The sequence below is a fragment of the Balaenoptera acutorostrata genome, chromosome 10 (genome assembly GCF_949987535.1).
Source record: "Balaenoptera acutorostrata chromosome 10, mBalAcu1.1, whole genome shotgun sequence".
Classification (NCBI taxonomy): domain Eukaryota; kingdom Metazoa; phylum Chordata; class Mammalia; order Artiodactyla; family Balaenopteridae; genus Balaenoptera; species Balaenoptera acutorostrata.
The window spans coordinates 64,447,539-64,462,120 of record NC_080073.1 but is presented as its reverse complement, the minus strand read 5'-3'; the positions used below and the strand labels follow the sequence as shown (position 1 = coordinate 64,462,120).

Below are 14,582 nucleotides of genomic sequence, written 5' to 3'. Positions count from 1 at the left end.
TTACAGAAACTGCACTTGAGAAATGCAGGAACAAGAAAGAAGTAGAAAAGAGGGAGATGGAACCCACGGAGAAACAGGTTAATATCATTTTCAAGACTTTTTTTTTTTTTTTTTTTTTTTCCTTCTTCAGCCCCAGCTCTCCCGGGCGCGGGAGGAGGCTGTGGGCTGCGAACTCCGCGCTGGAATGAGGAGTCATTGAGCCGGAGCCGAGGTAGCAGTTACCCCTCCCGGTGTCCCTCCTGCAGCCTCCGGTGCCCGGTCCCTGGATGTTCAGCCTCCTCGCCTCCCGGTGCAACATCGCCTGCAGACACAGCCCCGCCGGCGTACGAGTTGCCCGGCGGGCGGGAGACTCGGAGGCATTGGCTCCGTAACTTTTCACGTCATTTTCTGCTCCTGAGCCCCTGGTCGCCTGTCCGCGCCTCCTCACGCCGCAGACCGCGGCGCCCATGGGGCAGGGGCCGAGCCGCTTGCAGCACTGAGCCGACCCGGACTGGAGCCCGTGATGTCCGGCACCAAATTGGAGGACTCCCCCCCTTGTCGCAACTGGTCATCTGCTCCGGAGCTGAATGAAACTCAAGAGCCCTTTTTAAACCCCACCGACTATGACGACGAGGAATTCCTGCGGTACCTGTGGAGGGAATACCTCCACCCCAAAGAATACGAGTGGGTCCTGATCGCCGGCTACATCATCGTGTTCGTGGTGGCTCTCATCGGGAACGTCCTGGGTGAGTGTCCGCCGGGCAGCCTCAGGCAGGGGCTGCCAAGTCCACGCACCCCTGGCTGCCAAGACCCCTCCTCCCCCCAGGGATGCACACAAAGAGGTGGCTGCTCTCGGGGTGGGGTTATATTAAAAAAAAAAAAAAAAAAAAGTTTTCTGATTTTACGAACCAGGACCGAGCCCTGGAATGGTGATCCCTTTTTCTGCAGGGAGCCGCGGGGAGCCGCGTTGCCTTTGGGAGCATCAAGGTTCCAAGCGCGGGGCAAGGGGCAGAGGCAGGGCTCTCCAGGTGGATTTGCTGGAGTGCGGGGGAATTAGTCATCCTTTTGTGTAACGTGGCCGAGTGTTTCGGGGGTGGGGAGAGGTCAGGCTGGCAGGATGAGAAGCTGTGCCCCTTAGGAGCAAGCTCTCCTGAGCTGTGGAAGTCACAAAGGATTTGTGAGCCCGGTACAGTGCCCTTTGGCGAGGGGTTGAGGCTGTGTCCAGAGGTGGTAATGAAAGGGCAGGGAGTGGGAGGAGAGGCAAAGCAGGGAGGTGCACTCATGCACTGAAACTGAATTAAACAGGAGCCATGCCGGGAGCGAGCAAGGAGGAGGGGCCTCTGAGAAAAGTACCAAGGAGATCGCAATCATTCATCCCTCCGTCCATTCACTCATTTATCCACTGTACCCATGTATTTTCCAGAGCATGCTTGTTTCCAGGCTCGGGAAATATTTGCAGCTGATTTCTTATTTTCCAAAGACCAGACCAAGCTTTGTGCTAGGTTCTCACTATTTGTCCCTGTCTAGGTTGGTATGCAAACATAAATTTCCTCTCCCACTCCCCACCTCTGCACAATTTCTGAGGGTTGAAGAAGCGGTGCCGTGGCTAGATGGTGGCTGTGGTGATGGAGTGTATTAGGGCAGCTGGGAAATCCACTTAAAAACAAACAAACAAACACACACAAAAAACCAGGGGCTTTGGAAGGGAGGGACGATTGAACATAAATTGTGAATGGAAGGATCATGCACCTTGATGAATGGAGAGTAGGAGGCGTTTAAATGCAGAGGGCAGTGTGGAGGGAATCTCTGTGGAAAATGACAGGAGATAGGGGGAGGCTAGGAGAAGACGCTCTTGATTTTCAGTTACAAAAAGGGGGAGAAGATGAGTGAGGTGGAATAGGCTGGGAGGTGTTGAAGTCCAAAGTAAAGACTTTGTAGCTGCAGTGGAAGATGATAAGAGACTTATCAGGCTCTCAGCGCTAGCCTGATTTTTACCTTCTCTCCCCATATGTGTCAGTCTGGGTAAGAGGCATTCAAAGTAGTCCCTCGCCAATTCAGGAGGCAGAATAGTTGGTAGTATGTGACTGAAAGGCATTCCTGAGAGAGCTGGTAGAATATTATTTGACAAGAAAGATAAGAATCCTCTGAGAACTGTAGTTGGCTCTGTCTATATTTTTTTCAGGATATTTTAATTTTGTTGCTGTTTTTTTTTAAGGCAAACATAAAGGAAATCTTTTGAGGAGGCAGACAAGGTGAAAAGTGGAAATACGCATAGTTAGGACCAGTTGTAAGGATAAGTCTGTTAATCACAATGCTTTTCTTGTTTCCCTTCTCCTTGTCATCCATGCTTAGAGTTACAATAATTAAGATACATGGCTACTAGCATAGCAACATTTCATTGCATTATGCTAATACTTAATGATAAGTGAATAATCAAAATTGAACATCTATGAATACCTACTCTGTGCCAGACTCCTTACCATACACTCTCTCACTTAACCTCAGAGTAACCCACATTTGACAGAAGAAGCAAGACTTGGAGAAATGAAATGACTTATTAAGGAACATCATTCAGATTCAGTTCCATTTCTTCTGACCTCAGGTCCAGAATTCTTCACTGATATTCCACTCTAGATTTAGAAAGCATATAGAAAATTAATTCTTTGTTCCCAGTGTCTGCAAGCCTATTAAATGCATTTCCTTTCTCCCTTGCATCTATGCCCACTATTAATAAAGTACCATGAGGGGTTAATGGTTCTGTGATTCTTTACAACAAAAACCCACTGAGGGAGGAACGTTATTGCATTGCAGTAAAATTTTGACGTGTTTTGCAGGAATAGCTACAAATCATAATTATTTTCCTTCCCTAATCGTATTTTAGACTTAACCTCTGTGATAAAATTTGCTCCTTTTTGCTGTTATTTTATTCTGGCTTGCACAGACCTGTGATGCATGGTCTTCATATCCTAATTGCATAGTTTAGGGGTGCATGTTTGCTAGCCTGAGGAGTGTTTTAGTCTCAAGAAAGAAACATCTCTAGAGTAGATGTTTCATAATGTCAAGTGAGAGAGCACTGTCCACAGCCCCAAGTGCTGAAATGTCCAATTTTATTCAGCTTAAAAAAAAAAAAAAAAGATATACTCAAAGCTCTTTGTTTTCATGAAACTGACAGCTGTTTTCCTCAAAACTGAATGACACTGAAATCCTCTCTGGCTGAACTGAAACCCATACTCTTTGTGGACATTTTCCCTGAAAGTTGATGAGGTTTAAGTTTGACATTTAAACAAATAAGCAGTGTCATTACTCACAGACAACTTCCTGCTCTTTGAAGTCACTGTCAAATTTGCAAAACAGATTAGATTGAGAATTTCTTTTTTGCCCCCCTGGTATGTCATTTTATGCAGAGAATGGCAGGACAAGAAATCACATTATTTATGCAAGATAAAAGAGTCAACATTGGGTATGAAGGTGAAATACCACCGTGTAAGCAGTGGATGTAATCACTGATCCTTCAGGTCCGCTTACCACTTGTACTTTCATGTAACTGACTGCTTGGAAAATCTCAACCTTGTTGAACTTACAAATATAGTGTAATCAGTTAGAAGTCATTACTCCCACAATGTCCTTTTGTGAGCAGAATGACAAGGTCTTGATTATACCCACCTATTCTTCTGCTCTCTATGGTGCCTCTCTCATTATATACCCTCCCCATTATCAGATGCTTCTTTCCCAAGCTAGAAAGCAGTTTATTGGAAAAAATGTTGATAAAAGTCATTCAAAATAAGGCAAAAAATTACATGCAATTTCATGATTATATGCATCCTAATAAAAACATATACACGTCTAATTATAGAATTTTAAATCCTAGGAAGGAAGATGGGACAGGTTCTTTCTGGAAACAGTGTTTTTCCAGTATCTTCAAAATTATGTCACATATAACCTATTCCTAAGTATGTCTTGTACTTTAGCCAAGTAGATGCATTCAGTTATTTGACCAGTACATTTTGAGCAATGTTATGTTTTTAAAATTAATGTGTGTAGGGGGAAAATTCTTGGGGACACTCAAGGAAATATGTTTGATGTCATTCCTACTATTCCTTGAGTAGAAACTGGATGGAGAGATGGGTCTAGTCAGTTCAAGTGTTAAACATCTGGACAAAATTAACAATTCTCTGCTTCTCTTACTTCCACATTCAAATATATGATTTCCACCTGGAATGCTTCTATCTTCCCTGTTGTCATCTTCATACGAAAAAATGAGGAGAGCAGTCAACAAATGACATCAGTCCAGCTGTGCTTCTCACTTCTTATGTGGCATTAGCAAGTTAACAAACTCTCTGAGCCTGTTTTTTCCAACTGAAAGTTATGGTTAATAATGCCTGTCTTGACTCACAGACACAGAGAATAGACTTGTGGTTGCCAAGGGGGAGAGGTGGTGGGGGAGGGACGGATTAATGGGAGTTTGGGGTTAACAGATGCAAACTATTATATAGAGAATGGATAGAAAACAAGGTCCTACTGTACAGCACACGGAACAATATTCAATATCTTGTGATAAACCATAGTGGAAAAGAATATGAAAAAGAACATCTATATGTCTATAACTGAATCACTTTGCTGTACAGCAGAAATAAACACAACATTGTAAATCAACTATACTTGAATCAAATAAATTGAAAAAATAAAAAAAATAAAGCCTGCCTTATAGAAATCCTATGAGGATATATATATGAAATCCTCTACAGAGATATTTAGAGGAGTACACACAAATATATATAATTTTTTCTTTTCTTGACACAGTAGACACGGAATGCCAATTTCTATCTCTTCATTCCCACTATTGAAATCCCTTCTTGATGTGGTTGGTAGCCATCCTGTTCCTCCATGGCCAGTCTGTAGCTCTGTAGCTCTTTATGGCCTCTACTCTGGCATTTTTCTCAATTAAGTGTTTTCATAAAAGCTGTTAGTAACATGGTGTTGGCACCTGTTACTCTTCTTTTCCATACCAGCTCCACCCACTCACCACAATCAGATGTTTAGCGCATCATACTGACTACTTAACATTGCCTTCCCACCTCTATGTGTAAGTCATTCCTAACCATCATGATGATTTTCTCTCTTTCTCTCAGTTTACATTTGCCTGCTCTAGGTTCCATTAACTCAGAGTTTCTGAAATGTTAGCTGGTCAGTCTATCACTATTGATGTTTTAAACAGCGTGCCCGTACACACACATAGAGATAATATGTTGATTTAACTCAGTTAAAGCACACTGCCCATTAATAAATGCATCCAATAAGAGTTAAACTAAACTGGGTAGGTGGGATGGGGGGAATACCTGGAATAGGGTTGCTTCTTACAGAGCTAATCGTATGCCCCAGACATGGCAATGGCAGAGTTGCAAGTTCCCGCTGCTCCTAAGTCTGAGACCTTTCTTTTCTACTTGTCCCAAAGCCCATCTCAGCTCTGTGGGTCTTTTAAAACCCACCCTTTCCTACACAGGAAGCAGAAAGAGGTTAGAGATAATACATTACTGATCTCTGCCAAGACCCGATAGAAGTCATGAACAGTAACCGTAAAAGGTAAGATTAGCCACTAAGCTTTAAACTTGTATGATTTTAGTTACAGAATGCAAAGCATGCTTACCTGAATAAGAGTTAAACTGACACCTCCACATTTTTAGCAAATCATAGCTGCTTAGTTTTTCCGGGTAAAATAAATCATGTTTTCGACTTGAACAGAATCTCAGTGATAACTTTTTAAATGGCTGTCTCATAGATAACAGCAACATTTACCATGGGAAGACAATAATGAAATAACATGTGCTACTGATAATTTAAACGGAATGGGTTTTTTCTATATTTGAAAAAAAATGAGGAAAGTGAAATAAATGAAAATGTTACCAATGTATAAGACAGGCAAAATCTAACACTCAAATACAAATACATGAAGTTTTTAGAAATTTTATTGACTTTATTAGGGCATACATATGTGTTTTATATGTTTATGTGAAGTTTTATTAGTTCATATTTCAGAACATATTTGCAAATCATCACATACTACAGTTACGTTAGCATTCCAAAGTCCCTGAATTCTTACTCAGCTCCTCAGATTTCAGGAGTATCCACCACTGGTGTTATTTCACTGGTGAGAGACGACCTTTCCATCCTTCTTCTTGTAGAATTCTGACATACTCCCCAACATTAGGGATGCTGGCTCTGTTGAATAACGTCTCACTGGTGAGGTCCAGTTAATGACATGTGATGGGTGAAACAAAGGGTAGTTATTCATCTCCAACTCCTCTTCTTGCTGCAAAGGAAAATGAAGAATATTTATGGAGTACTATATGCCAGGTCTTGGAAGCTAGGTTCCATGATGAATATATATGTTTCCTTGATGCCTCATGACAAACTTATAACAAGGAGATTAATAGCTTTGATTTACAAATGAGAAACATGAAATTCAAAAAGCTATTTTGACTAGTTCCAAAGTTTAGTCAGACTGTAAGTACCAGCACTAGGTTTCTAATATGGATTTATCTGGTTCCATGGCCCACCTTTGTCATCCTGACTCTGTCCCATGCTTCTAATCCTGACCAAGAAAAAGGAAAGAAAAGAGAGAATGGGAATGTTACTGAGGTGTGCCCTCCAGACGATCTATGGAGCTGTGCTGGCCGGTTGCCATGCTATTCCTCTGATAGACTATAGTCCTTCAGCTTGGAGAATGAGCTCATTTGATAAGTTAATCAAGGTCAGGCTAGAGTTACTTTACAAGAGAAAATTTCAAGGTAAAAATAGGTGTTGCCAAAAAGGCTTTTGCCTGTTCAGGGGGGTGACTCTCTGGATAAATGTTAGATAATTGTGGCCAAGGATTATTTTGTTACTGAAGGTGCTGTCTTTAGAGACCATTAAAGACTGAGGACGTAAACATTTATTATCTCAGATAACCTAAAGATTGTTTTGTTCCTCCTTTGGCTTCCAAACCTACTCACATTTTTTTTCTTTCTCTGATGGAATTAATGTTAACTTTTTAAAAAATCATAAGTTTCTATTGATTTGACTGCATAGGTTAATCATTATATCACATAATACTGCTCCTGGAGCATAATGGTATTTTATATGTCCAAAGAGGCATTACCCATAACACCATAAATGAAATGAACTTTAGACACTGACAGTGGAACACTTTGAGAGGCTATTGGATGAAATATATGACATATATGACCAATCTTTTGGATAGCTGACTCTTAGGACTGAATTTATTCATTTCATCTTTGTTCCCAATGAGAGATCATATCTTGACCAAGTAAACGGGTTGAATGTATATTTAAATACTATTAATTTTTTTTTTCCATTTGAACTGTTTCCCCATAAACAAAAAATCAAAGCTATTCAGAATAAATATGTACTCTATTCTTGAAAATACTTTTGGATTACTATCACTGAGTCTTTTCCAGTAATTTGCTTTCAATATCACATGCATATGAACAATATTTAATGTTTAAATATTATGTTACTCTTCAGAAGACATTGTTACATACATTGCCTCATTTATTCTTCAGAACAATCTAATGAAGTAGGTTGTATTTAGTGTAAAAATTTACGTGCCTGAAATGATTTGAAATCAATTTAAAAGAAAAGTTTGACTACATAGAAATATCCAGGGATTGTGTGTCTGCTTTGGAAAACCTTACGAGCATCCTATATTCCAAGAAGTCAGGGTAAGGATACTAACTCCCTTTGTCTGACCTTTGGCTACAATGTCTTTGGTACCTGATTTTGTCAACATTCTGAGTACAGACGCACATTAACCAGATTTACAAAATTGGCATATAAGTAAATAAATAAATAAATAAATAAATCCAATGTTTTAATTTAAAATAAGAAGTTAATTCTTTTTTTTTTTTTTTTGATGTTTTATCTTTTTTTCGATGTCTTACCTTTTTTTCTTCATCTTTACTGGAGTATAATTGCTTTACAATGTTGTGTTAGTTTCTGCTGTACAACAAAGTGAATCAGCTACATGTATACATATATACCCATATCCCCTCCCTCTTAAGCCTCCCTCCCACCCTCCACATCCTACCCTCTAGGTCATCACAAAGCATTGAGCTGGTTTCCCTGTGCTATGCAGGAGCTTCCCACTAGCCATCCATTTTACATTTGGTAGTGTTTATATGTCAGTGCTACCCTCTCACTTCTTCCCAGCTTCCCTTTCCCCGCCCCATATCCTCAAGTCCGTTCTCCATGTCTGTATCTTTATTCCTGCCCTGCCACTAGGTTCATCAGTACTGTTTTTTCAGACTCCATATATATGCATTAGCATACAGTATTTGTTTTTCTCTTTCTGACTTACTTCACTCTGTATGACAGACTCTAGGTCCATCCACCTCATTACAAAGAACTCAATTTCTTTCCATTTTATGGCTGAGTAATATTCCATTGTATATATGTGCCACATCTTCTTTATCCACGCATCTGTCGATGGACACTTAGGTTGCTTCCATGTCCTGTCTATTGTAAATAGTCCTGCAGTGAACATTGTGGTACATGACTCTTTTTGAATTATGGTTTTCTCAGGGTATATGTCCAGTAGTGGGATTGCTGGGTCGTATGGTAGTTCTATTTTTAGTTTTTTAAAGAACCTCCATACTGTTCTCCATAGTGGCTTTATCAATTTACATTCTGACCAAAAGTGCAAGAGGGTTCCCTTTTCTCCACACCCTCTCCAGCATTTATTATTTCTAGATTTTTTGATGATGGCCATTCTGACTGGTGTGAGGTGATACCTCACTGTGGTTTTGATTTGCATTTCTCTAATGATTAGTGATGTTGAGCATCTTTTCATGTGTTTGTTGGCCATCTGTATGTCTTCCTTGGAAAAATGTCTATTTAGGTCTCCCACACATTTTTGGATTGGGCTGGGGTTTTATTGACATTGAGCTGCATGAGCTGCTTCTATATTTTGGAGATTAATCCTTTGTCACTTGCTTCATTTGCAAATATTTTCTCCCATTCTGAGGGCTGTCTTTTTGTCAGGTTTATGGTTCGCTTTACTGTGCAAAAGCTTTTAAGTTTCATTAGGTCCCATTTGTTTATTTTTGTTTTTATTTTCATTTCTCCAGGAGGTGAGTCAAAAAAGGATCTTGCTGTGATTTATGTCAAAGAGTGTTCTTCCTATGTTTTCCTCTAAGAGTTTTATAGTGTCTGGCCTTTCATTTAGGTCTTTAATCCATTATGAGTTTATTTTTGTGTATGGTGTTAGGGTGTGTTCTAATTTCATTCTTCTACATGTATCTATCCATGTTTCCCAGCACCACTTATTGAAGAGGCTGTTTTTTCCTCCATTGTATATTCTTACCTCCTTTGTCAAAGATAAGGTGACCATATGTGTGTGAGTTTATCTCTGGCCTTTCTATCCTGTTCCATTTATTTATACTTCTGTTTTTGTGCCAGAAACATACTGTCTTGATTACTGTAGCTTTGTAGTGTAGTCTGAAGTCTGGAGCCTGATTCCTCCAGCTCTGTTTTTCTTTCTCAAGATTGCTTTTGCTATTTGGGGTCTTTTGTGTCTCCATACAAATTGTGAAATTATTTGTTCTACTTCTGTGAAAAATGACATTGCTAATTTGGTAGGGATTGCATTGAATCTGTAGATTGTATTGGATAGTGTAGTCATTTTCACAAAGTTGATTGTTCCAATTCAAGAACATGGTATATCTCTCCATGTGTTTGTATTGCCTTTATTTCTTTCATCAGTGTCTTATAGTTTTCTGCATACAGGTCTTTCACCTCCTTAGGTTGGTTTATTCCTAAGTACTTTATTCTTTTGGTTGCAGTGGTAAATGGGAGTGTTTTCTTAATTTCACTTTCAGATTTTCCGTTGTTAGAGTATAGGAATGCAAGAGATTTCCGTGCATTAATTTTGTATCCTGCTACTCTACCAAATTTACTGATTAGCTCTAGTTGCTTTCTGTTGGCATCCTTAGGATTTTCTCTGTATAGTATCATGTCATCTGCAAACAGTGACAGTTTAACTTCTTCTTTTCCAATTTCGATTCCTTTTATTTATTTTTCTTCTTTGATTGCTGTGGCTAAAACTTCCAAAACTATGTTGAATAACAGTGGTGAGAGTGGGTACTCTTGTCTTGATCCTGATCTTAGAGGAAATGGTTTCAGTTTTTAACCATTGAGAATGATGTTGGCTCTGGGTTTGTCATATATGGCCTTTATTACCTTGATATAGGTTCCCTGTATGTGCACTTTCTGGAGAGTTTTTATCATAAATCGGTGTTCAATTTTGTCAGAAGCTTTTTCTGCATCTATTGAGATGATTGTATCCTTTTTATTCTTCAACTTGTCAATACGGTATATCACATTGATTGATATGTCTATATTGAAGAATCCTTGCATTCCTGGGATAAACCACACTTGATCGTGGGTTATGATCCTTTTAATGTGCTGTTGGATTCTGTTTGCTAGTATTTTGTTGAGGATTTTTGCATCTATGTTCATCAGTGATATTGGCCTGTAGTTTTCTTTCTTTGTGGCATCTTTGTCTGGTTTTGGTATCAGGGTGATGGTGGTCTTGTAGAATGAGTTTGGGAGTGTTCCTCCCTCTGATATACTTTGGAAGAGTTTGAGAAGGATGGGTGTTAACTCTTCTCTAAATGTTTGATAGAATTCTCCTGTGAAGCCATAAGATCCTGGGGTTTAGTTTGTTGGAAGATTTTTAATCATAGTTTCAATTTCAGTGCTTGTGATTGGTCTGTTTATATTTTCTATTTCTTCGTGGTTCAGTCTTGGAAGGTTGTGCATTTCTAGGAATTTGTCCATTTCTTCCAGGTTGCTCATTTTATTGTCATGTAGTCCCTCATGATCCTTTGTATTTCTGCAGTGTCAGTTATTACTTCTCCTTTTTCCTTTCTAATTCTGTTGAGTTGAGTCTTCTCCCTTTTTTTCCTGATGAGTCTAGTTAATAGTTTATCTATTTTGTTTATCTTCTCAAAGAACCAGCTTTTATTTTATTGATCTTTGCTATTGTTTCATTCATTTCTTTTTCATTTATTTCTTATCCGATCTTCATGATTTTCTTCCTTCTGCTAACTTTGGGGTTATTTTGTTCTTCTTTCTCTAATTGCTTTAGGTATAAGGTTAGGCTGTTTATTTGAGATTTTTATTGTTTCTTGAGGTAGCATTGTATTGCTATAAACTTCCCTCTTAGAACTTCTTTTGCTGCATCCCATTAGTTTTGGGCCATCATGTTTTCATTGTCATTTGTTTCTAGGTATTTTTTGATTTCCTCTTTGATTTCTTCAGTGACTTCCTTGTTGTTTAGTAGCATATTGTTTAGCCTCCATGTGTTTGTATTTTTTACAGATTTTTTTCCTGTACTTGTTATCTAGTCTCATAGAGTTGTGGTCAGAAAAGATGCTTGATATGATTTCAATTTTCTTAAATTTACTGAGGCTTGATTTGTAACCCAAGATATGATCTATCCTGGAGAATGTTTTGTGTGCACTTGAGAAGATAGTGTATTCTGTTGCTTTTGGATGGAATGTCCTATAAATATCAATTAAGTCCATTTGGTGTAATGTGTCATTTAAAGCTTGTGTTCCCTTATTTATTTTCATTTTTGTTTATTTGTCCATTAGTGAAATTGGTGAGTTAAAGTCCCTTACTATTATTATGTTACTGTCGATTTCCCATTTTATGGCTGTTAGCATTTGCATTATGTATTGAGGTGCTCATTTGTTGGGTGCATAAATATTTACAATTGTTATATCTTCTTCTTGGATTGATCCCTTGATCATTATGTAGTGTCCTTGCAATAGTCTTTATTTTAAAGTCGTTTTTGTCTGATCTGAGTATTGCTACTCCAGCTTTCTTTTGATTTCCATTTGCATGGAATATCTATTTCCATCCCCTCACTTTCAGCCTGTATGTGTCCCTAGCTCTGAAGTGGGTCTCTTGTAGACAGCATATAAACAGGTCTTGTTTTTGTATCCATTTAGCCAGTCTGTGTCCTTTGGTTGGGACATTTAATCCATTTATATTTAAGGTAATTATTGATATGTGTGTTCCTGTTACCATTTTCTTAATTGTTTTCAGTTTGGTTTTGTAGGTCTTTTCCTTCTCTTGTGTTTCCTGCCTAGAGAAGTTCCTTTAGCATTTGTTATAAAGCTGGTTTGGTGGTGCTGAATTGTTTTTACTTTTTCTTGTCTGTAAAGCTTTTGATTTCTCCATCAAATCTGAATGAGATCCTTGCTGGTAAAGTAAACTTGGTTGTAGGTTTTTCCCTTTCATCACTTTAAATATATCTTGCCACTCTCTTCTGGCCTGTAGAGCTTCTGCTGAAAGATCAGCTCTTAACCTTTTGGGGATTCCCTTGTATGTTATTTTTTGCTTTTCCCTTGCTGCTTTTAATATTTTTTCTTTATGTTTAATTTTTGTTAGTTTGATTAATATGTGTCTCGGTGTGTTTCTCCTTGGATTTATCCTGTATAGGACTCTCTGTGCTTCCTGGACTTGATTGACTATTTCCTTTCCAATGTTGGGGAAGTTTTCAACTATAATCTCCTCAAATATTTTTTCAGACCCTTTCTTTTTTTCTTCTTCTTCTGGGACTCCTATTATTCAAAATTTGGTACACTTAATATTGTCCCAGAGGTCTCTGAGACTGTCCTCCATTCTTTTTTCTTTATTCTTCTCTGTGGCAGTTATTTCTACTATTCTATCTTCCAGCTCACTTATCTGTTTTTCTGCCTCAGTTATTCTGCTATTAATTCCTTCTAGAGTATTTTTAATTTCCGTTATTTTGTTTGTTATTACTGTTTGTTTGCTCTTTAGTTCTTCTATGTCCTTGTTAAAACTTTCTTGTATTTGCTTGATCCTGTTTCTAAGATCTTGAATCATCTTTACTATCACTACTTTGAATTCTTTTTCAAGTAGTTTGTCTATTTCCTCTTTATATATTTGTTCTTGTGGGGGTTTTTTTCTTGCTCCTTTGCCTGCAAGATATTTCTCTCTCTTTTCATTTTGTCTAATTTACAGTATTTGTGTTCCTCTTGCTTCTCTTTTCTGCCCCTGGTGGTGAAGTTAGTTCAGTGGTTTGCATAGGCTTCCTGATGTGATAGACTGGTGCCTGCATTCTGGTGGGTGGAGCTGAGTCTTTTCCCTCTGATGAGCAGGACCATGTCAGGTGGTGTGTTCTGGGGTGTCTGTGAGCTTAGTATGACTTTAATTAGACTGTGTGCTGATGAGTGGGTTTGTGTTCCTGTCTTGTTTGTTGTTTGGTGTGGGGTGTCCAGCTCTGGAAGCTGCTGGCAGTTGGGTGGAGCTGGGTCTTGGATTCAGATAGAGGTCTCCGTGAGAGCTCTCAGAGATTAATCTTCCCTGGGGCTGGGAATTCTTTAGTGGTCCAGCATCCTGGACTTTGTTTTCCCACTCCAGAGCCTCAGGCCCGACTTCTGGTCGAGGAATCAAGACCCTGCAATTTGCTTATCCCAGCAATAAAGGGGATTTAAAAAAAAAAAAAAAAAAGAAAGAAAGAATGAAAAGACTAAGAAAACCCCAGACAAATGGTAAAAAGTAAAATCAAACAAACAGAAAAAGAAACAAGGAAACACGCACACACACAAAAGAAACAAAAACAGAACCAAATAAATCAAAAAGCAAGAGACCAGCAAAACAAAAGTACCCAAGGATGAAATCAAACAATTAAAAAGAAAACTGACAAAAACAAAATACTAAAAAACAAAACCAAAGCAGAGTGCCAACTGAAGAAGGAAGCAAAGAAACAAAACAAACTGAAAAATATGATAAGAAGAAAAAGAGAAAGGGGAAAGAAGAGAGAACAACAGAAAAGCAATATAAAAATAGAAATAGAAAAATAAATAGAAAATATATTAAAGAAAAAAAACAAAACAGACAAACAAAACCCCAGAGAAATGGTAAAAACAAAATCCAACAAACAAAAACACAATCAAGGAAACGCACCACACATGCAAAAGAAACAAAAACAGAACCAAACAAATCAAAAACAAGAGAACAACCAGAGAAATAGAAGAACTCAAAAGCGAAATCAAACAATTAGGATCAAAACTAACAAAAACACAAACCTAAAATCAAAACCAAAGCAGTATGCCAACTAAGGCATAAAGCAAGGAAACCGATAAAACCTATAAAAATGATTTTAAAAATAATAAAATAAAACAAAAAGGGGAAAAACACAGGACAACAGAAAAGCAAAGTAAAAATAGAAGTATGTAAAAAAATAAAAATAAAAAATATGTTATAGAACATGAAGACCCCAAAAGACTGAATTAAAAAAAAAAAATAATACTGAAACAAAAACAAAAAAACAGACAAAAAAAGAAAGGGAAAAAAACAAACAAATAAGGCCAGAACCAACAATGGAATGAATCAAAACATAAAATTAATAATAATAATTATGTTTCCCTGGAGTCTCAGCTGAAAGTGTCATTGCACACACTGTGAGCCACAGCCCACCTCCACCTCCCTGGGCTGGTCTCTGGACCTGCTGTGGGCCCTGTGGGGATGACTCAGTCTCTGATCTAGCCCAATTGCTGCATGTGCTGCCCCCA

General features: G+C 38.4%; 1 protein-coding gene across 1 annotated transcript in view; it reads left to right on the top strand.

The window, feature by feature from the left end:
- Window positions 1-502: 502 nt before the first annotated feature.
- The window catches only part of HCRTR2 (hypocretin receptor 2), a 113,111-nt gene continuing 99,031 nt past the window's right edge, over window positions 503-14,582 (top strand). The window contains exon 1 of the mRNA XM_028167648.2: window positions 503-725. Within this exon, the coding sequence (XP_028023449.2) occupies window positions 503-725 (223 nt within the window). The remainder of the gene's footprint in view (window positions 726-14,582) is intronic.